Consider the following 23,863-nt stretch of genomic DNA (forward strand, 5'->3'; position numbering starts at 1 on the left):
TAGAATATTATACATAAAGAATCTTCCATTGCACTATGAAGCTATATTACAGAGGAGTTACAGCATCTTTATATGGTTGAACAATAGAATGCTTTTTGGTACAAATGATTTCCTGAATCTATTGGTGGACTGTATAGGCAGTCTTCAACCTGACCTCAAAGATACATAATATTTCTGTAGAGGATGGGCTGCATCTTGCATGATCTTTTCCACCTGCTTCATTGCACATTCCTGGTACAACATATTCAATGTTTTAGCATTTGTACCCAGTTTCCTAGCTTTCTTAACAATTTTGTCAAGTTATTTTTTCTTTAGCTTGCCATATCAGGCAGTAATTGAAAAGCATAAAATCGATTCTATAGTTGACATATAAAAAAGATTACTTATTGTGTTGTTTATATGTAGACTATTTAAGATACGTACAAAGTGCAATCTTTAATTGCATTTCTTATACACCATATCACTTTTTACTCCACCTTTTAACTGGTCTCTATGATAAAGTGCAGATACTTGTTGAACTGACTCACTCTTTCTATGTTTTCATCAATTGTAATTAAGTCTGGTACATGTAGTTTTTTGTCTTAAAATCTATTATCATCTATTTAGTTTTCTTTACATTCAAGTGCAGATTATTTGTTTTACACCACTCAACAAAACAACTAATCTGTGCATTATAATAATTACAATTAACATTAGAAAATTTCTCTATGATTACTGTATCATCAGCATATTTTAAAATAGTGCAGTTGCTTAAAGCACTGTAGCAGTCAATCAGTATACAAACTGAACGTATATGCATACATGTACATACACATACACAGACATATACATATATACACATGTAAATATTCATACTTGCTTGCCTTCATCCATTCCCAGTGTTACCCCACCCCACAGGATACAGCATTGCTACCCCCTGCTTCAGCAAGGTAGTGCCAGAAAAACAGACAAAAAAGGCCACATTTGTTCACACTCAGTCTCTAACTGTTATGTGTAATGTACCGAAACCATAGCTCACTATCCACATCCCCTAGTTCAGTCCATTGACAGCATGTCAACCCCTGTATACAACATCGTTCCATTTCACTGTATTCCTTGCATGCCTCTCACCCTCCAGCATGTTCAGGCCCCAATTGCACAAAATCTTTTTCACTCCTTTTTCCACCTCCAATTTGGTCCCCCTCTTTTCCTTGTTCCCTCCACCTCTGACACATATATCCTCATTTTCAGCCTTTCCTCACTCATTCTCTCCATATTTCCGAACTATTTCAACACACCCTCTTCTCCTCTCTCAACCATTTCTTATTTCCCCACATCTCTCTTACCCTTTCATTACTTACTCGATCAAACCACCTCACACCACATAATGTCGTCAAACATTTCATTTCCAACACATCCACCTTCTTCTGTACAACTCTGTCTATAGCCCATGCCTCGCAATCATTTAACATTGTTGGAACTATTATTCCTTCAAACATACATCTTATTGCTCTCTGAGATAACTTTCTCTCCTTCCACACATTCTTCATTGCTCCTAGAACCTTTAACCCCACCCCCCCACCCTGTGACTCACTTCTGCTTCCATCGTTCCATTTGCTGCTAAGTCCACTCCCAGATATCTAAAACACTTCACTTCCTCCAATTTTTCTCCATTCAAACATATATTCCAGTTAACTTGTCCCGCAACCCTACTGAACCTTATAACTTTGCTCATATTCACATTTACTTTCACCTTTCCCCTTTCACTTACTTTTAAAAACTCAGTCACCAACCTCTGCAGTTTCTTACTCGAATCAGCTAACAGTGCTGTACCATTGGCAAACAACAACTGACTCCTTTCCCAGGCCATCTCATCCACAACAGACTGCATACTCACTCCTCTCTCCAAAACTCTTGCATTTACCACCCTAACCACCCCATCCATAAACAAATTAAACAACCATAGGGACATCACACACCCCTGCCACAGACCACTCTTCACTGGGAACCAGTCACTCTCCTCTTTTCCTACTCATACCCATGCCTTGCATCCATGATAATAAACTTTTCACTGCTTCTAGCGGCTTACTTCCCACACCATATACTCTTAAGACCTTCCACAAAGCATGTCTATCAACCCCATCATATGCCTTCTCCAGTCAGAAATGCTACATACAAATCCATCTGTTTTTCTAAGTATTTCTCACACATTCTTCAAAGCAAACACCTGATCCACACATCCTCTACCACTTCTGAAACCACACTGCTCCTCCCCAATCTGATGCTCTGTACATGCCTTCACCTTCTCAGTCAATACCCTCCCATATGATTTTCCAGGAATACTCAGCAAACATGCATCTATTGTTTGAACACTCATCTTTATCCCCTTTGCCTTTGTACAGTGGCATTGTGCATGAATACTGCCAGTTCTTAGGCACCTCACCATGATCCATACATACATTGAATATCCTTACCAACCAGTCAGCAACACAGTCACCCCCCTCTCTTAATGAATTCAACCCACTGCCTTACCAGATTTCATCTTCTGCAAAGCTTTCACTAACCTCTTTCTCTTAACTAAACCATTCTTGTTGATCCTCTCACTTTGCACATCATCCTGACCAAAACATCTTACGTCTGCCACTCTATCATCAAACACATTCAGCAAACCTTCAAAATATTCACTCCATCACTACCTGTTATAACTTCCCCCTTGCCCCCTTCACTGATGTTCCCATTTCTCTTACACATGTTATTCACCTCCTTCCAAAACATCTTTTTATTCTCTCTAAATTTTAATGATACTCTCACCTCAGCTCGCATTTGCTCTCTTTTTCAACCCTTGCATCTTCCTCTTGATCTCCTGCCACTTTCTTTTATACTTCTCCCAGTCCTTTGTATTCCTTCCTTGTAAGTATTATCCAAATGCCTGTCTTTTCTCTTTCACTAACAACTTTACTTCTTCATCCCACCACTCACTACCCTTTCTAATCTGCCCACCTCTCACCTTTCTCATACCACATGCATCTTTTGTACATGCCTTCACTGCTTCCTTAAATACATCTCATTCCTCACCCACTCCCCTCATGTCATTTGCTCTCACCGCTTTTTTCATTCTACCCTCAGTCTGTCTTGGTACTTCCCCACACAAGTGTCCTTTCCAAGCTCACTTACTCTCACCACTCTCTTCTCCCCAACATTTCCTCTTCATTTTTGAAAGCCTCTACAAGTCTTTACCTTCACCTCTACAAGATATTGGTCAGACATCCCCTCTTAGCACATGAACATCCAAAAGTCTCTTTTACTCACCTGTTAATTAACACATAATCCAATAATGCTCTTTGACCATCTCTCCTACTCACATATATATTCTTATGTATATCTCTCTTTTTAAACAGGTTATTCCTGATCACCAGTCTTTTTCAGCTCACAAATCCACAAGCTCTTCACCATTTCCATTCACGTCTCTGAATACCCCTTGTGAACCAATTATACCCTAAACTGCCACATTATTCACCTTCACATTTAAATCACCTATCACTAATACTTGGTCTTGTGCACCAATGCTGCTGACATACTCACTCAGCTGCTCCCAAAAGACTTGCCTCTCATGATCTTTCTTCTCATGACCAGGTGCATAAGCACCAATATGTAAGTGGATGGGCCATTCTTCATTTGTTTCCTGGCGCTACCTTGCTGATGCAGGAAATGGCATGGATCAGGTGTTTGCTTTGGAGAACATGTGAGAAATACATAGAAAAACTGATGGATTTGTATGTAGTATTTATGGATCTGGAGAAGGCATATGATAGGGTTGATAGAGATGCTTTGTGGAAGGTATGATGAGTATATGGTATAGGAGGTAAGTTGCTAGAAGCAGTGAAAAGTTTTTACCAAGGATGTAAGGCATGTGTACGAGTAGGGAGGGAGGAAAGTGATTGGTTCCCAGTGAATGTCGGTTTGCGGCAGGGTTGTGTGATGTCTCCATGGTTTTTTAATTTGTTTACGGATGGGGTTGTTAGGGAGGTGAATGCAAGAGTTTTGGAAAGAGGGGCAAGTATTCAGTCTGTTGTGGATGAGAGGGCTTGGGAAGTGAGTCATTTGTTGTTTGCTGATTTGGGTGAGAAATTTCAGAAGTTGGTGACTGAGTTTGGTAAAGTGTGTGAAAGAAGAAAGCTGAGAGTAATTGTTAATAAGAGCAAGGTTATTAGGTTCAGTAGGGTTGAGGGACAAGTTAACTGGGAGATAAGTTTGAATGGAGAAAAACTGTTGGAAGTGAAATGTTTTAGATATCTGATAGTGGATTTAATAGCAGATGGAGCCATGGAAGCAGAACTGAGTCACAGGGTGGGGGAGGGGGGGAAGGTTGTGGGAGTGTTGAAGAATGTGTGGAAGGTGAGAACGCTATCTTGGAGAGGAAAAATGAGTATGTTTGAATGAACAGTGGCTCCAACAATGTTATATAGTTGTTTGAGGACAATATGTGGTGTAAGGTGGTTTGATCAAGTAAGTAGTGAAAGGGTAAGAGAGATTTGTGGTAATAAAAAGAGCGTGGTTGAGAGAGCAGAAAGGGTGTGTTGAAATGGTTTGGAGAGAATGAGTGAGGAAAGTTTGACAAAGAGGATGTATGTGTCAGAGGTAGAATGAACAAGGAGAAGTGGGAGACCAAATTGGAGGTGGAAGGATGGATTGAAAAAGATTTTGAGAAATCAGGGCCTGAACATACAGGAGGGTGAAAGGCATGCAAGGAATAGAGTGAATTGGAATGATGTGGTATACCGGGGTCGACATGCTGTCAGTGGATTAAAGCAGGGCATGTGAAGTGTCTGAGGTACACCATGAAAAGTTTTGTGGGGCCTGGATGTGGAAAGGGAGCTGTGGTTTTGGTGCATTACACATGACAGCAAAAGACTGAGTGTAAACGAATGTGGCCTTTTTTGTCTTTTCCTAATGCTGCCTCGGGTGGGATGCTATTTCATGTGTGGCGAGGTGGTGATGGGAATGGATGAAGGCAGCAAGTATGAATATGTACATATGTATATATGTATATATCTGTGTATGTATATGTATGTATACGTTGAAATGTATAGGTATGTATGTGTGCGTGTGTGGGCGTTTATGTATTTGCATGTGTATGTGGGTGGGTGGGCCATTCTTTCATGTTTCCTTGCGCTACCTTGCTAACACAGGAGACAGTGATTAAGTATAGTAAAAAAAAAAAAAGAAATAGGAGAAGCAGATAGATTTATATGAGGCACTTGTAGAACTGGAGAAAGCATATGATAGGGTTGTTAGAGATTTCTTGTGGAAGGTCGCATATGTTAAGGGTTGATAGAGATACCTTGTGGAAGGTGTTAGAAATATACAGCATGGAAGAAAAGGTGGTAGGAGTGAGAAGTTTTTATCAAAGGTGTAAGGGATGTGTGCAAGTTGGAAGAGAGTAGAGTGAATATTCCCAAGTGAAGGATGGTCTGCAGCAGGGGTTTATAATGTCATCATAGTTATTCAGTTGGTTTCTGGTTGGGATGGTGAGGAAGGTAAATGCAAGAGTCTTGGAGAGTGGGGTAAGTATATAGTCACTGGGAGATGAGAGGGCCTAGGAAGTGAATCAATTGTTGTTTGCTGATGATACAGCATTGGTGGCAGGTTTGAATGTAAGGCGTGTACAGGTTCAGTGGATTGGAACGATGTGGTATACTGGGGTCAGCATGTTGTCTTTGGGCAGAACCAGGGCATATGAAGCATCTGGAGTAAGACTTGGAAAGGTCTGTAGGGCCTAGATGTGGATAAGGAGCTGTGGTTGCATTGCATTACACTGCATGACAGTTAGAGAATGTCAGTGGAAGGATTTGGCCTTTCTTTTCCTGTTCCTGCACTACCTTGCTAATGTGGGAGCGATCAAGTATAATTTTTTTTTCACACTTGATCGCCATTTTCCATGTTAGTGAAGTAGCACCAGGAATGGACGAAGGAAGGCCACATCCACTCATGTCTGTTGTCTATCTTGTCATGTGGGATGCACCAAAACCACAACCAAACCCCACAGACATTTTCATGGCTTACCCCAGACTCTTCAGATGCCCTGGTTCAGTCCAGTGGCAGCAAGTCGACCCAATTATACTACATCGTTCCATTTCACTTTATCTCGTACACACCTTTCACCCTTCTGCCTGTTCAGGCCTGATCACTCAAAATCTTTTTCAGTCCATCTTTCCATCTCCAATTTGGTCTCCCTGTTCTCCTTGTTCCCTCCACCTTTGACACATATATCATCTTTTTCAACCTTTCCTCACTCATTCTCTCCATATGTCCAAGCCATTTTAGCACACCCTCTTCTGCTGTCTGAACTACACTCTTTTTACTACCGCACGTCTCTTAATTTTTTATTACTGACTTTGTCGAACCACCTCACACTTCATATTGTTCTCAAATATTTCATTTCCAACACATCCTCCCTTCTCTGTACAGCCTCATCTTATCCTTCCTCTTGCTGCTCTCTGTTATATATCCCCCAATCATTTGCATTCTTTTCCTGTTAGTACACCCAAATACCTGTCTTTTCTCTTTAACTAATATCTTTACTTCATCCCACCATTCACTACCCTTATTAATCTGCCCTCCTCCCACCTTTTGCATGCCACATGCATCTCTCACACATGACAGCACTGCTTCCCTAAATGCCTCGCATTTCTCATCCACTTCCCTTGCTTGATTTAGTCTCACCTTTTGCCATTCTATGCTCTGTCTCTCTTCTTAAAACTTTTATAAATTTTCACCCTTACCTCCACAAAATAGTGATGAGGCATCCCACTAGCTGCCCTTCTCAGCACATTTACATACAAAACTCTCTCATTTGTACATATATCAATTAAAATGAAATCCAGTAATTCCTGCTGACCATTTGTACTACTCACATATGTTTAGTTGTGTATGCCCTTCTTTTTCAAGTGACACCTTACCCATTTTTTTTGCATTTAGATAGCTGAAATTAATATTTATATATTTTTAACCTTTTAACATTTGCACCTGGCTTTCTAAAATGAGGAATGGCTACACTTTTCATTGATTTTTTTTGTTGATATGCTTTGTAAGTAATTTTGTCTATTTTACTGTATCATTGGGTGGCTTGGTTAGTCATTTTTTCATGAGTGTCACTGGTTTCATGAGAATCACTGGTACAGTGAACTACCTTACTTTGCTCAGTTTGCTGCTTTGTATTATTGGTTTTTCATGTAAGTTTGTGTTTTATAGATTAGTTTTTTATTATATGTTTAGATATTGGTAGTTAAGCTGGATAGTTTCTTGGGTGATTTCTATGTGGTAGCTATTGTAGACATTTGATTTCTTTCTTGTGTTTGGTTGGAATAGCAAGTGATTTATTGCATGCTGTGATTTATTGATGGTGTTATGTATGTGGACCCAGTAATTGATGGTCCTACATAAAGTATGCTAATAATGTTATTCTTACAGAGATGTTGTCAACTTACGTCTTACAATGTAGTTGAAAAGTTATTCTCACTGTATGACCCAACAGGCAGCTCTCTCCAGTTACACTGTTTTTTTCAGCTTGATGACTCTGATATGTCTGCTCTGTTAGAATTCTGTTGGATCATTTATTAATTGTGCGATCATGAGAAATGAGAACAAAGCCCATTGCCAAAGGTTTTCATACTTTTACTGTTGTATTGATCATACACAAGGGAATCACACTGGAGGGTGATAAACCATGACAACCTTAATGGGATCTTTTTTCTAACAGAACCTCAAGGGAACATTTGAGTTCCTTATACAGCCCTCATTGCTGGCGAAGTGCAACAGATCCTTGCACATGTTACTCTGGAACCATAGTTTCTTTTTTCGTCTCAGTTTTATCTTCAACTTATGATTTGGGTCAGATTGAGTTTTAGCCTTATTTTATGATTCATGAGGTTGTAACAGAATATTGGTCATTGAAGTCCATTCAGGATCCAAAAGGAACATGTTTACATTTATTGCTTAGTACTAGCTGGATTTTATGGTAAGATTTGACAGAAACAGAATCTTTAATTTTTTAGGCTTTAGTGTAACCTTTACATAGATGCTTCGGAATCCATTTAAAGATCCTTGTTTTCATTGAAGGTCCATAGGTTTCTGAGTCCCATTAGGACCCACTTGAAACTTCAGTTTATATTATAGGTTTGAAGTTAGAAGAAAGTTGGAGTTAAGATCCCCTTTTCCCTACTTGTTTATTGTAGGGTACCTCTCAGAATCTATGGTATGCAAATGAATAACCTAGAGTATAACTGGTTGTTAGGGAGGTGAATGCAAGAGTTTTGGAAAGAGGGGCAAGTATGAAGTCTGTTGTGGATGAGAGAGCTTGGGAAGTGAGTCAGTTGTTCGCTGATGATACAGCGCTGGTGGCTGATTCATGTGAGAAACTGCAGAAGCTGGTGACTGAGTTTGGTAAAGTGTGTGAAAGAAGAAAGTTAAGAGTAAATGTGAATAAGAGCAAGGTTATTAGGTACAGTAGGGTTGAGGGTCAAGTCAATTGGGAGGTAAGTTTGAATGGAGAAAAACTGGAGGAAGTAAAGTGTTTTAGATATCTGGGAGTGGATCTGGCAGCGGATGGAACCATGGAAGCGGAAGTGAATCATAGGGTGGGGGAGGGGGCGAAAATCCAGGGAGCCTTGAAGAATGTGTGGAAGTTGAGAACATTATCTTGGAAAGCAAAAATGGGTATGTTTGAAGGAATAGTGGTTCCAACAATGTTGTATGGTTGTGAGGCGTGGGCTATGGATAGAGTTGTGCGCAGGAGGGTGGATGTGCTGGAAATGAGATGTTTGAGGACAATGTGTGGTGTGAGGTGGTTTGATCGAGTAAGTAATGTAAGGGTAAGAGAGATGTGTGGAAATAAAAAGAGCATGGTTGAGAGAGCAGAAGAGGGTGTTTTGAAATGGTTTGGGCACATGGAGAGAATGAGTGAGGAAAGATTGACCAAGAGGATATATGTGTCGGAGGTGGAGGGAACGAGGAGAAGTGGGAGACCAAATTGGAGGTGGAAAGATGGAGTGAAAAAGATTTTGTGTGATCGGGGCCTGAACATGCAGGAGGGTGAAAGGCAGGCAAGGAATAGAGTGAATTGGATCAATGTGGTATACCAGGGTTGATGTGCTGTCAGTGGATTGAATCAGGGCATGTGAAGCGTCTGGGGTAAACCATGGAAAGTTGTGTGGGGCCTGGATGTGGAAAGGGAGCTGTGGTTTTGGGCATTATTGCATGACAGCTGGAGACTAAGTGTGAACGAATGGAGCCTTTGTTGTCTTTTCCTAGTGCTACCTCGCACACATGAGGGGGGAGGGGGATGGTATTCCATGTGTGGCGAGGTGGCGATGGGAATGAATAAAGGCAGACAGTGTGAATTGTGTGCATGGGTATGTATGTATGTGTCTGTGTGTGTATATATATGTGTACATTGAGATGTATAGGTATGTATATTTGCGTTTGCGGACGTGTATGTATATACATTGTGTATGGGGGTGGGTTGGGCCATTTCTTTCGTCTGTTTCCTTGCGCTACCTCGCGAACGTGGGAGACAGTGACAAAGCAAAATGAAAATAATAAAATAATAATAACTGGAACCATAAGGTTGGCAGCTCTCTTTTTAGAAACTTTAGTTTGTTTGTTATTAACCATGAGGGTTTTACCCTTTGTTCATAACACAAGTTGTTTAGATAATATCCTTAGATGTATGATGGCTAGTAAGGGTATATGTTTTCTTTAAATTGAAGCAGTTTCTGTCAGTGTGACTTTCTGTGGCATCAGTGCTTTTAACAATACCTTCTAGTAAGACCTTATATTTTATGTTGTCTTTAGGAAACAGGAGTTTTTGGTGGGAAGTTTAGGTAGTCTGATTTTGAACCAAATTTAAGGTTATCTTTCTTTCAAACTATTCAAACTATCCTCACCTAGCCTCGTTCTCTGTTCCTTCTTTTGGAAAAAAAAAAAAAATTTAAAGTTATATTTTCTTAAATAAGACAGATGTTACTTTTGTTTCGATCTGCATCATCCTGTAGACCTTTATACCTAGGATATTTACTCTTCTCGATTGGAGTACACTTGCATTGTGTTGTGCATGTCAAACATCTGCTGTGTGATTGGGCTTTGTTATTTTGTTACTTGTATCATTTTTTTCACCCCTTATGGAGGATGTGATTCCTCCTAGCAATGTTTCCACTTTAGCAAGACTCAAAAGGTGTTGTGTGGCTGGCTGTGTGAGCACTATTGTGGCTGTTGACTCTCACTTCAAGTGTACTTTCCATGATGATTTTACTTGACATAGGTGTCTTTTTTCCCTTCAGAAATTAACTGTTGCTGAAAATGGTTAGTGACCTTTAACCCTGCAGTTATGTTGTTTGAGCAGTATCTCTTACTGAAGTTTCTTCTTGAGAAGAAAAGGGCAAATTCTGTGGGATATATCAGTGTTCATCAGAAAAATTGAAGATGGCTAGCCTCTTGTTTTTATTCACAGACAAAGATTTAATGAAAGAACTTAGCTTCAGGGTATTAGGTCTGTGGAAGAAACCTCATTCATCAAAGCCTTTCTCTGTGTTAAACCCTCTTAAACTCTCAGACTTAGGAAACATGCCACTGGATAACAATTAGGTTTAATATAATTCTGTGATGGAAAAGAGGGCCCCTTAGAGTCTTAAAGAAAACTACTTTTTGTGGATCATGTTGATGTAGCTCAGAGGTCAGATTATTGCTGAGGGTAAAGGTTTTCCTGAGGGTACCAGTAGGTTCCACCTCCTTCATGTGGGTATGTTCACTGATACTAATGGGGATCAGTCTTTAAGTGAGAAATATAGATTTGGAAGTATGAAAAACCATATCTTACTGTTAAAAAAGGTGAAGCCCTTTGAGCACCCATTCCTTTTCTAGTCCCTTCCTTCTAGAGGCCTTTGTCACTTTTGAAATTCAGTTTTTGGACATGTATAGTAACGGGCCTAAAGGCACAGACTTCCAGGTTAGTGAGTGATATGTGTTGGTTCTTGGGTGCTGCCACATTAAGCTACACACCTATCACGTATACATAATTGAGTCACTGAATGGCTACCATGGCTTTGTGAATGATAAGTAGCCTGCCTGATATGTATGATGATAGTTAAAGAGGGTGAAATCTTGATGAATACAGTCAGTTTGTTCATAATGTGAGATTTTGTCTCTTGCTTGCATAAGTGTTCTCTCCGATCATAGGGTTATGTATCAAGATTGAGAAATTATTCTTTAATGCTTGCATAAGTACTCTCTCTATTGCTCATAGGGCTCTATGTGTAGGTTGAGAAATTATGTTTCATTTGTAAAAACATACATTTTTTTAATCTGGTGTGACAGAGTACATTTGTTTGTGAAGGTGCTTTGCATTAAAGCTAGGCTAACTAACTTGATGAATCATCTTGTTTATATGTGTGAGTGAACTAAGGTGTCCAAAGAAAGGAAGGTAAGGTAATGTACGTGAACTGAAATGCTGTATGTTCTTCATCCAATCCATGTAGTGATCTGTGGTCCAGGCAGATGACTGACTATTGAAGGGATAGAATTCAAAGCAAAGCTTATCTTCTGGGGATCCGGTGCTGTAGAGAACAGCTGAGCTTTGTAACCTTCCTTGAGCCTCTGAACAGAATAATCTGTTTATCCTTATGTTTTATAACCATATCCCATGAAGTTTACAGTGTTTAGGTAAGGGAAATATGATTTATGATAACATGTCTGATGTGCATACTCACATGGAGGAACCATATTGATATGCAGCAAGTGGTAATTCCCCATCTTTCTCATGAAAAAACTATACTGTCTGACTGCTGCTGCTGAACTTCATTGAACTAATGACTGAGACTGATGGCAGTTCTTGATGTTGAGTCAACAGTGGAAATAAGAAGACCTTGTTTTAAGACTGGTTGATCAATTGTGATCAAATGTGATCAATTTACAAAGAGGATCATTTTCTTTCTTGATAGCTTTACACTGTACAGCATTATAGGCTCATCATGATTTCAGGAACACTGGGTGGTTTCATAATATGACCTTAAGTATGGTGTGGGCATTACTTTTATGGTGGTTACTTAGTGTGTGGCCTATCTTGATATGACTCTGGTGGTGGGTAACATGTTGGTTGTGTAACTGCTTTTTAGGGGCACTACTTTGGTGACCAATGGAAACCAGTTGCTGGTAGTTTAAGGGTACTCTGTTTATGTACAGTACAATAGTAAGCTATTTTTGTTCCTAGGTGGCTGTTTTGCTGGATTGGATTCCCTGACATTATCTCTGAAGTGTTGTCAAGTGCAGAAATTTCTTAGACATATTTATGTTAAGCATAGTTAATGGTTGATGTTATAATGACTGTCATGTAAGGGAATATGTAACAAACTTAAAAACATTAATATTAGTTTATGTAAATATATGTTCCAGAGTGGAGGCTTTGGGAGATTACATATTTTCTCCACTGATCGTCGGGATGAAATTCTAAAAAAAGTTGAAGATAACGCCAAGAAGTACATTGGTATATCTATCCCTGCCAAGAAAGTATGCATTACAATACAAAGAGCTATGGAAACAAGAGTGGGGAAGTATAGGTGAGTCACTTGAATTGGTTTAACGTATTTGAAGTGATAAGGAATTTGGTTTAGCTTGAGTTGTCAATTTGATGATCTGAGTTGACAGATAGTATGTATGGATCGTAATTAATATAATGTATTATGAACACCTCTTTCCTTTGCTCTACACAGGTTCACTTTACGTGGATTTTACCATGCTCATTTTATTTTTATGATATCCAAAACTTAGACTGCATTTGGATGGTTCACTCAAACATAGGTTGAGTGGCAGCTTAAGTCCAGGTTTTAGCCTAATCCAAAGCTTGAGGCTAGCCAAGCTCAGGTGAGGGTGAACCATGTTTATGTCTTATGTAGTATTCATTTTTAACCTGTTCATATATACTGTACAATTTTGTGTTTTTAGTTATTTTGCCTTTGATCAGGTAATGTATTGTTATGGTATCAGTGTTTGATAGATATGAAAGAAATCTTTGTATGAAACAGCAAGACTGATTCTGTGGTCATCAGTAGAACAAATAGTAATAGTGACATGACACTTGAAATTATTTTTTGTAGCAGTGAAATGGATGTGGCTTGTTGTGCAGAATTGTAAAATAGAATACAGGTACACCACCGAATTTCCAGCAACTGATGATTCAGCACCTCCCTTAGTCTGGACAGAATTACGTGAGGCAACTTGAAATTACCGCGACCACCAGACTATAGTTTACTAGGCGGCCACAGATGGCACTGTGTGTAGGGCGCACTTATTTCATTCTTTACACTGCACTTGGTGGTGATATTGCAATTCTGTGAGATTCTTAGCTTATTTTACTCAGATTTAACCCTAGCTATGGCTTCTAAGACATATGAGAGTGTCAGTTGTGGTGTCAAACATAAACACCGGTCCATATTGGTCCAAGATAAAGTAGAACTATTGAAAAATATGGATGGTGGTGTTTTGGTGCATAAGCTGTGTGACATCCACAGTATTGGATCATCAACTGTTCATGATATAAAGAAGCAAAGGGAGGAAATATTGAAATTCTAAGCAGACATCGATTCCAAGAAGCAAATGACAATTAGAAAAACTATGAAAGATGGTAAGAGTACTGAGCACGATCAAGTGATGATGGAATGGTTTCGACAGTGTCGAAGTGATGGAGTGGACCTGTCAGGTAGCATGATAATGGACCAGGCTTAGATGTTCCATAAAGAACTTAAATTACAACATGCACATGACAATAGTGAAGGATGGCTTCAGAGATTCAAGAAGCTGCATGGAATTTCCATGAATAAAGTCTGCGGAGAAAAGTGGTGCGCAAACCACAAAGGAGCTGCCGAGTATGTGGACGAATTTGCAAAATTTGTAGCTGAAGAGCACCTCAGTCCTGAGCAGGTGTATAATGCAGACGAAACTGCATTATTCTGGCGATGCACACCCAGGAAAACACTAACAACAGAAGACAAAGAAGACCCCACAGGATTCAGACAGGCATATCCAGGGGAAATAGTGCCTATGGCAAGCACTGAAATTGCACTTCTATCCAAACATATGACGCCAGTATTTTTTATTTTTATTACCTCCACCAAGGAGATTATGGTTTTACCAGCATTTGTTTGTTTGTCTGTGAGTAACTTTCAACAAAAGTTAGAACAAATTTTGAAGAAATTTTCAGGGAAAGTCAGAAATGACACAAGACCAGTTGATTACATTTAGAGAGTGATCTGAATCATTGTCTGGATCTAGGACACCATTACGGAAATATCAATTTTTGTGAATAACTATTGAACTAATAATGCTATCAATGTGATTCCAAATGCCAAAGATATGTTTTCTTGGTCAAGAAATCGAAATCTTTAAGATCCGAATCATTGTCTGGATCCAAGACGCCATTACGCCACTGGTGCCCCCGTTCAAGTGGTGCCCAGGGCACCTGCCCTACCTGCCATACCCTAGATACGCCACTGGATTCAAACCATCTAAGGACATACTTACCATCTTAGGGTGCTCAAACATTTGATAGAGAGGGTGAAGGCATGTACAGAGCATCAGATTGGGGAAGAGCAGTGTGGTTTCAAAAGTGGTAGAGGAAGTGTGGATCAGGTGTTTGCTTTGAAGAATGTATGTGAGAAATGCTTAGAAAAGCAAATGGATTTGTATGTAGCATTTATGTATCTGGAGAAGGCATATGATAGAGTTGATAGAGATGCTCTGTGGAAGGTATTAAGAATATATGGTGTAGGCGGCAAGTTGTTAGAAGCAGTGAAAAGTTTTTATCGAGGATGTAATGCATGTGTACCGGTAGGAAGAGAGGAAAGTGATTGGTTCTCATTTAATGTAGGTTTGCGGCAGGGGTGTGTGATGTCTCCATGGTTGTTTCATTTGTATGTGGATGGGGTTGTTAGGGAGGTAAATGCAAGAGTTTTGGAGAGAGGGGCAAGTATGCAGTCTGTTGTGGATGAGAGGGCTTGGGAAGCGAGTCAGTTGTTGTTCGCTGATGATACAGCGATGGTGGCTGATTCGTGTGAGAAACTGCAAAAGTTGGTGACTGAGTTTGGTGAAGTGTGTGAAAGAAGAAAGCTGAGAGTAAATGTGAATAAGAGCAAGGTTATTGGGTACAGTAGGGTTTAGGGACAAGTCAATTTGGAGATAAGTTTGAATGGAGAAAAACTGGAGGAAGTGAAATGTTTTAGATATCTGAGAGTGGATTAGGCAGTGGATGGAACCATGGAAGCGGAAGTGAGTCACAGGGTGGGGGAGGGGGCGAAAGTTCTGGGAGCGTTGAAAAATGTATGGAAGGCGAGAACTTTATCTCGGAAAGCAAAAATGGGTATGTTTGAAGGAATAGTGGTTCCAACAATGTTATATGGTTGCGAGGCATGAGCTATAGATGAGTAGTGCGGAGGAGGGTGGATGTGTTGGAAATGAGGTGTTTAAGGACAATATGTTGTGTAAGGTAGTTTGAACGAGTAAGTAATAAAAGTGTAAGAGAGATGTGTGGTAATAAAAAGAGTCTGGTCCAGAGAGCAGAAGAGGGTGTTTTGAAATGGTTTGGTCACATGGAGAGAATGAGTGAAGAAAGATTGACAAAGAGGATATATGTGTCATAGGTGGAGGGAACAAGCAGAAGTGGGAGACGAAATTGGAGGTGGAATGAAGGAGTGAAATAGATTTTGAGCAATCGGGGCCTGAACATGCGAGGGTGAAAGGCTGGCAAGGAATAGAGTGAGTTGGAACAATGTAGTATACCAGGGTTGATGTGCTGTCAGTGGATTGAACCAGAGCATGTCAAGCGTCTGGGGTAAACCATGGAAAGTTTTGTCGGGCCTGGATGTGGAAACGGAGCTGTGGTTTTGGTGCATTATACATGGCAGCTAGAGACTGAGTGTGAACGAATTTGGCCTTTGTTATCTTTTCCTGGCGCTACCTCGCGTGCATGCGGGGGAGGGGGTTGTCATTTCATGTGTGGCGGGGTGGCGATTGATATGAGTGAAGGCAGCAAGTATGAATTATGTGCATGTGTATGTATGTATATGTTTGTGTGTGTATACATATGTATACATTGAAATATATAGGTATTTATATGTGCGTGTGTTGACGTTTATGTATATACATGTGTATGTGGATGGTTTGGGCCATTTTTTCGTCTGTTTCTTTGCGCTACCTCACTAACGCTTGAGACAGCGGCAAAGTATAATAGATACGAAATAGATATTTTTTTTATTTTTATTATACTTATTTGTTGTCGCCCATGTTAGCGAGTTAGTGCAAGGAAACAGATGAAAGAATGCCCCAACCCACCCACATACGCATGCATATACATAAATACCCACACATGGACATATACATACCTGTACACTTCAGCATATAGTTACATATACATACACAGACATATACATGTGTACACATGTACATATTCATACTTGATGCCTTAAGCCATTCCCATCGCCACCCTGCCACACATGAAACAGCACCCCCTTCCCTCTGCGCGCATGTGAGGTAGCACTAGGAAAAGACAACAAAGGCCACATTTGTTCACACTCAGTCTCTAACTGTCATGTATAATGCACTGAAACCATAGCTCCCTATCCACATCCAGGCCCCACACACCTTTTCATGGTTTACCCAAAAAGCTTCAAATGCCCTGGTTCAGTCCATTGACAGCACATCGACCCCAGTGTATCACATCATTCCAATTCACTCTATTCCTTGCACGCCTTTCACCCTCCTGTATGTTCAGGCCTCAATCGCTCAAAATCTTTTTTACTCCATCCTTCTACCTCCACTTTGGTCTCCCACTTCTCCTTCTTCCCTCCACCTTTGACTCATATATTCTCTATGTTAATCTTTCCTCACTCATTCTCTCCATGTGTTCAAACCATTTCAACAAGCCCTCTTCTGCTCTCTCAACCGCACTCTTTTTATTATCACACATCTCTTACCCTTTCATTACTTACTCGATCATACCACCTCACACCACATATTGTCCTCAAGCACTTCATTTCCAACACATCCACCCTCCTCCACACAACCCAACCTGTAGCCCATGCCTCGCAACCATGTAACACTGTTGGAACAGCTATTGCTTCACACATACCCATTTTTGCTCTCTGAGATAATGCTCTCACCTTCCACACATTCTTCATTGCTCCCAGAACCTTCGCCCCCTCCCCCACCCTGTAACTCACTTCCGCTTCCATGGTTCTATCTGCTGCTAAATCCACTCCCAAATATCTAAAGCACTTCACATCCTCCATTTTTTCTCCATTCATACTTACCTCCCAATTTACTTTTCCCTTAACCCTACTGAACCCAATAACATTGCTCTTATTCACATTCACTCTCAGCTTTCTTCTTTCACACATTTTACCAAACTCAGTCACCAACTTGAGCAGTTTCTCACCCAAATCAGCCACCATTGCTGTATCATCAGCGAACAACAACTGATTCACTTCCCAAGCCCTCTCATCCACGACTGACTGCATACTTGCCACTCTCTCCAAAACTCTTGCATTCACCTCCCTAACCATCCCATCCATAAACAAATTAAACTACCGTGGAGACATCACGCACCCCTGCCGCAAACTGACATCCACTGAGAACCAATCTCTTTCCTCTCTTCCTACTCGTACACATGCTGTACATCCTTGGTAAAAATGTTTCACTGCTTCTAGCATCTTGCCTCATACACCATATACTTTTAATACCTTCCACAAAGCATCTCTATCAACCCTATCATATACCTTTTCCAGATCCATAAATGGTTCTCAATGAATGTCTGTTTTTGGTAGGGCTGTATGATGTCTTTGCTGTTGTTTGATTTGTTTATGGATGGGGTGGTTAGGGAGGTGAATGCAAGAGTTTTGGAGAAAGGGGCAAGTATGCAGTCTGTTGTGAATAAGAGGGCTTGGGAAGTGAGTCAGGTGTTGTTTGCTGATGATACAGCACTGGTAGCTGATTCTGGTTGGTAACTGAATTTGGAAAAGTATGTGAAAGGAGAAAGCTGAGAGTAAATGTGAATAAGATCAAAGTTATTAGCTTCAGTAGGGTTGAGGGACAAGTTGAATTGGGAGGTTAGTTTGAATGGAGAAAAATTGGAGAAAGTGAAATGTTTTAGATATCTGGGAGTGGACCTTGTAGCGGATGGAACCATGGGGGTGGAGGTGAGTCACAGGGTGGGGTAGGGGGTGAAGGTTCTGGGAGGATTGAAGAACGTGTGGAAGGTGAGAACATTATCCCAGAGAGCAAAAATGGGCATGTTTGAAGGAATAGTGGTTCCAACAATGTTATATGGTAGTGAGGATGGGCTATAGATAAGGTTGTACAGAGGAAGGTGGATGTGTTGGAAATGAAATGTTTTAGGACAGTATGTAGTTTGAGGTGGTTTGATCGAGTAAATAATGAAAGGGTCAGAGAGATGTGTGGTAATAAAAAGATTGTGGTTGAGAGAGCAGAAGAGGGTTTGTTGAAATGGTTTGGACACATGGAGAGAATGAGTGAGGAAAGATTGACAAAGAGGATATATGTGTCAGAGGTGGAGGGAAGAAGGAGAAGCGGGAGACCATATTGGAGGTGGAAGGATGGAGTGAAAAAGATTTTGAGTGATTGGGGCCTGAACATACGGGAGGGTTAATGGCATGCAAGGAATAGAGTGAATTGGAACGATGTGGTATACCGGGGATCGACGTGCTGTCAATGGACTGAACCAGGGCATGTGAAGCATCTGGGGTAAGCCATGGAAAGAACTGTGGGGTTTGGATGTGGATAGGGAACTGTGGTTTTGGTGCATTACACATGATAGCTAGAGACTGAGTGTGAGTGAATGTGGCCTTTTTTTTTTTTTCCTGGTGCTAATTCGCTGGAGGGGGGGCTATTTCCTGTGTGGTGGGGTAGCGATGGGAATGAATGAAGGCAGCATATATGAATATATGCATGTGTATATATGTATGTGTGTGTATGTATACGTTGATATGTATGTGTATGTATATGGGTGTTTATGTATATATATGTGTATATAAAGGAAAAGTGGTTCCAACAATGTTATTTGGTTGCAAGGCATGGGCTATTGATAGGGTTGTGCGGAGGAGGATGGATGTGTTAGAAATGAAATGTTTGAGGACAATATGTGGTGTGAGGTGGTTTGATCGAGTAAGTAATGAAAGGGTAAGAGAGATGTGTGGTAATAAAGAGAATGTGGTTGAGAGAGCAGAAGAGGATGTATTGAAATGGTTTGGTCACATGGAGAGAATGAATGGGGAAAGATTGACAAAGAGGATATGTGTGTCAGATGTAGAGGGAAGAAGGAGAAGTGGGACACCAAATTGGAGATGGAAGGATGGAGTGAAAAAGTTTTTGAGCGATCGGGGCCTGAACATACAGGAGGGTGAAAGGCATACAAGGAATAGAGTGAAGTGGAACGATGTGGTATACTGGGGTCGACGTGATGTCAGTGGACTGAACCAGGGCATGTGAAGTTTCTGGGGTAAACCATAGAAAGGTCTGTGAGGCCTGGATGTAGATAGGGAGCTATGGTTTTGGTGCATTACACATAACAGCTAGAGACAGAGTGTGAACGAAAGTGGCCTTTGCTGTCTTTTCCTAGCGCTACCTTGTGCGTAGGGGAGGGGGGGTGCTGTTTATATGTGGCAGGGTGGCAGCGGGAATGGATGAAGGCAGCAAGTATGAAGATGTAAACGTGTATATATGTATATGTCTCTGTATGTATATGTATGTATACATTTAGATGTATGAGAGGTGCAACTGGAGGGATGTCTGATCATTATCTTGTGGAGGTGAAGGTGAAGATTTGTAAAGGTTTTCAGGAAAGAAGAGAAAATGTTAGGGTGAAAAGAGTGGTGAGAGCAAGTGAGCTTGGGAAGAAGACTTGTGTGAGGAAATACCAGGAGAGACTGAGTACAGAATGGAAAAAGGTGAGAACTAAGGACGTAAGGGGAGTGGGGGAGTAATGGGATGTATTCAGGGAAGCAGTGATGGCTTGTGCAAAAGATGCTTGTGGCATGATAAGCGTAGGAAGTGGGCAGATTAGAAAGGGTAGTGAGTGGTGGGATGAAGAAGTAAGATTATTAGTGAAAGAGAAGAGAGAGGTATTTGGACGATTTTTGCAGGGAAAAAATGCAATTGAGTGGGAGATGTATAGAAGAAAGAGACAGGAGGTCAAGAGAAAGGTGCAAGAGGTGAAAAAGAGGGGAAATGAGAGTTGGGGTGAGAGAGTATCATTAGATTTTAGGAAGAATAAAAAGATGTTCTGGAAGGAGGTAAATAAAGTGCGTAAGACAAGGGAGCAAATGGGAACTTCAGTGAAGGGCGCTAATGGGGAGGTGGTAACAAGTAGTGGTGATGTGAGAAGGAGATGGAGTGAGTATTTTGAAGGTTTGTTGAATGTGTTTGATGATAGAGTGGCAGATATAGGGTGTTTTGGTCGAGGTGGTGTGCAAAGTGAGAGGGTTAGGGAAAATGATTTGGTAAACAGAGAAGAGGTAGAAAAAGCTTTGCGGAAGATGAAAGCTGGCAAGGCAGCAGGTTTGGATGGTATTGCAGTGGAATCTATTAAAAAAGGGGGTGACTGTATTGTTGACTGGTTGGTAAGGTTATTTAATGTATGTATGACTCATGGTGAGGTGCCTGAGGATTGGCGGAATGCGTGCATAGTGCCATTGTACAAAGGCAAAGGGGATAAGAGTGAGTGCTCAAATTACAGAGGTATAAGTTTATTGAGTATTCGTGGTAAATTATATGGGAGGGTATTGATTGAGAGGGTGAAGGCATGTACAGAGCATCAGATTGGGGAAGAGCAGTGTGGTTTCAGAAGTGGTAGAGGATGTGTGGGTCAGGTGTTTGCTTTGAAGAATGTATGTGAGAAATACTTAGAAAAGCAAATGGATTTGTATGTAGCATTTATGGATCTGGAGAAGGCATATGATAGAGTTGATAGAGATGCTCTGTGGAAGGTATTAAGAATATATGGTGTGGGAGGCAAGTTGTTAGAAGCAGTGAAAAGTTTTTATCGAGGATGTAAGGCATGTATACGTGTAGGAAGAGAGGAAAGTGATTGGTTCTCAGTGAATGTAGGTTTGCGGCAGGGGTGTGTGATGTCTCCATGGTTGTTTAATTTGTTTATGGATGGGGTTGTTAGGGAGGTGAATGCAAGAGTTTTGGAAAGAGGGGCAAGTATGAAGTCTGTTGGGGATGAGAGAGCTTGGGAAGTGAGTCAGTTGTTGTTCGCTGATGATACAGCGCTGGTGGCTGATTCATGTGAGAAACTGCAGAAGCTGGTGACTGAGTTTGGTAAAGTGTGTGAAAGAAGAAAGCTAAAAGTAAATGTGAAAAAGAGCAAGGTTATTAGGTACAGTAGGGTTGAGGGTCAAGTCAATTGGGAGGTAAGTTTGAATGGAGAAAAACTGGAGGAAGTAAAGTGTTTTAGATATCTGGGAGTGGATCTGGCAGCAGATGGAACCATGGAAACGGAAGTGAATCATAGGGTAGGGGAGTCGGCGAAAATCCTGGGAGCCTTGAAGAATGTTTGGAAGTCGAGAACATTATCTCGTAAAGCAAAAATGGGTATGTTTGAAGGAATAGTGGTTCCAACAATGTTGTATGGTTGCGAGGCGTGGGCTATGGATAGAGTTGTGCGCAGAAGGGTGGATGTGCTGGAAATGAGATGTTTGGGGACAATATGTGGTGTGAGGTGGTTTGATCGAGTAAGTAATGTAAGGGTAAGAGAGATGTGTGGAAATGAAAAGAGCGTGGTTGAGAGGGGGGGGGGGGGGTGTTTGGAGATGGTTTGGGCACATGGAGAGAATGAGTGAGGAAAGATTGACCAAGAGGATATATGTGTTGGAGGTGGAGGGAACGAGGAGAAGTGGGAGACCAAATTGGAGGTGGAAAGATGGAGTGGAGGAGATTTTGAGTGATCGGGGCCTGAACATGCAGGAGGGTGAAAGGCGGGTGGGGAGTAGAGTGAATTGGATCGATGTGGTATGCCGGGTTGACGTGCTGTCAGTGGATTGGATCAGGGCGTGTGAGGCGTCTGGGGTGAACCATGGAAAGTTGTGTGGGGCCTGGATGTGGAGGGGGAGCTGTGGTTTCGGGCATTGTTGCATGACAGCTAGAGGCTGAGTGTGAACGAAGGGGGCCTTTGTTGTCTTTTCCTACCACTACCTCGCGCACATGAGGGGGGAGGGGAATGTTATTCCATGTGTGGCGAGGTGGCGATGGGAATAGATAAAGGCAGACAGTATGAATTATGTACATGTGTATATATGTATATGTCTGTGTGTGTATATGTATGTGTACATTGAGATGTATAGGTATTTATATTTGCGTGTGTGACGTTTATGTATATACATGTGTATGTGGATGGTTTGGGCCATTTTTTCGTCTGTTTCTTTGCGCTACCTCACTAACGCTTGAGACAGCGGCAAAGTATAATAGATACGAAATAGATATTTTTTTTATTTTTATTATACTTATTTGTTGTCGCCCATGTTAGCGAGTTAGTGCAAGGAAACAGATGAAAGAATGCCCAACCCACCCACATACGCATGCATATACATAAAATACCCACACATGGACATATACATACCTGTACACTTCAGCATATAGTTACATATACATACACAGACATATACATGTGTACACATGTACATATTCATACTTGATGCCTTAAGCCATTCCCATCGCCACCTGCCACACATGAAACAGCACCCCCTTCCCTCTGCGCGCATGTGAGGTAGCACTAGGAAAAGACAACAAAGGCCACATTTGTTCACACTCAGTCTCTAACTGTCATGTATAATGCACTGAAACCATAGCTCCCTATCCACATCCAGGCCCCACACACCTTTTCATGGTTTACCCAAAAAGCTTCAAATGCCTGGTTCAGTCCATTGACAGCACATCGACCCCAGTGTATCACATCATTCCAATTCACTCTATTCCTTGCACGCCTTTCACCCTCCTGTATGTTCAGGCCTCAATCGCTCAAAATCTTTTTTACTCCATCCTTCTACCTCCACTTTGGTCTCCCACTTCTCCTTCTTCCCTCCACCTTTGACTCATATATTCTCTATGTTAATCTTTCCTCACTCATTCTCTCCATGTGTTCAAACCATTTCAACAAGCCCTCTTCTGCTCTCTCAACCGCACTCTTTTTATTATCACACATCTCTTACCCTTTCATTACTTACTCGATCATACCACCTCACACCACATATTGTCCTCAAGCACTTCATTTCCAACACATCCACCCTCCTCCACACAACCCAACCTGTAGCCCATGCCTCGCAACCATGTAACACTGTTGGAACAGCTATTGCTTCACACATACCCATTTTTGCTCTCTGAGATAATGCTCTCACCTTCCACACATTCTTCATTGCTCCCAGAACCTTCGCCCCCTCCCCCACCCTGTAACTCACTTCCGCTTCCATGGTTCTATCTGCTGCTAAATCCACTCCAAATATCTAAAGCACTTCACATCCTCCATTTTTTCTCCATTCATACTTACCTCCCAATTTACTTTTCCCTTAACCCTACTGAACCCAATAACATTGCTCTTATTCACATTCACTCTCAGCTTTCTTCTTTCACACATTTTACCAAACTCAGTCACCAACTTGAGCAGTTTCTCACCCAAATCAGCCACCATTGCTGTATCATCAGCGAACAACAACTGATTCACTTCCCAAGCCCTCTCATCCACGATGACTGCATACTTGCCACTCTCTCCAAAACTCTTGCATTCACCTCCCTAACCATCCCATCCATAAACAAATTAAACTACCGTGGAGAC

The 23,863-nt window shown here is 41.2% G+C and overlaps 1 protein-coding gene across 3 annotated transcripts in view; it reads left to right on the forward strand.

Annotated features, from left to right (window-relative positions):
• The window catches only part of Rme-8 (receptor mediated endocytosis 8), a 554,100-nt gene that overhangs the window by 79,172 nt on the left and 451,065 nt on the right, over positions 1-23,863 (forward strand). For all 3 annotated transcript variants that reach the window (XM_071666770.1, XM_071666772.1, XM_071666771.1), the window contains exon 6: positions 12,424-12,587. In XM_071666770.1, coding sequence (XP_071522871.1) covers positions 12,424-12,587 — 164 coding nt within the window. The remainder of the gene's footprint in view (positions 1-12,423; positions 12,588-23,863) is intronic.

This window comes from Panulirus ornatus, chromosome 11, assembly GCF_036320965.1.
Source record: "Panulirus ornatus isolate Po-2019 chromosome 11, ASM3632096v1, whole genome shotgun sequence".
NCBI lineage: Eukaryota > Metazoa > Arthropoda > Malacostraca > Decapoda > Palinuridae > Panulirus > Panulirus ornatus.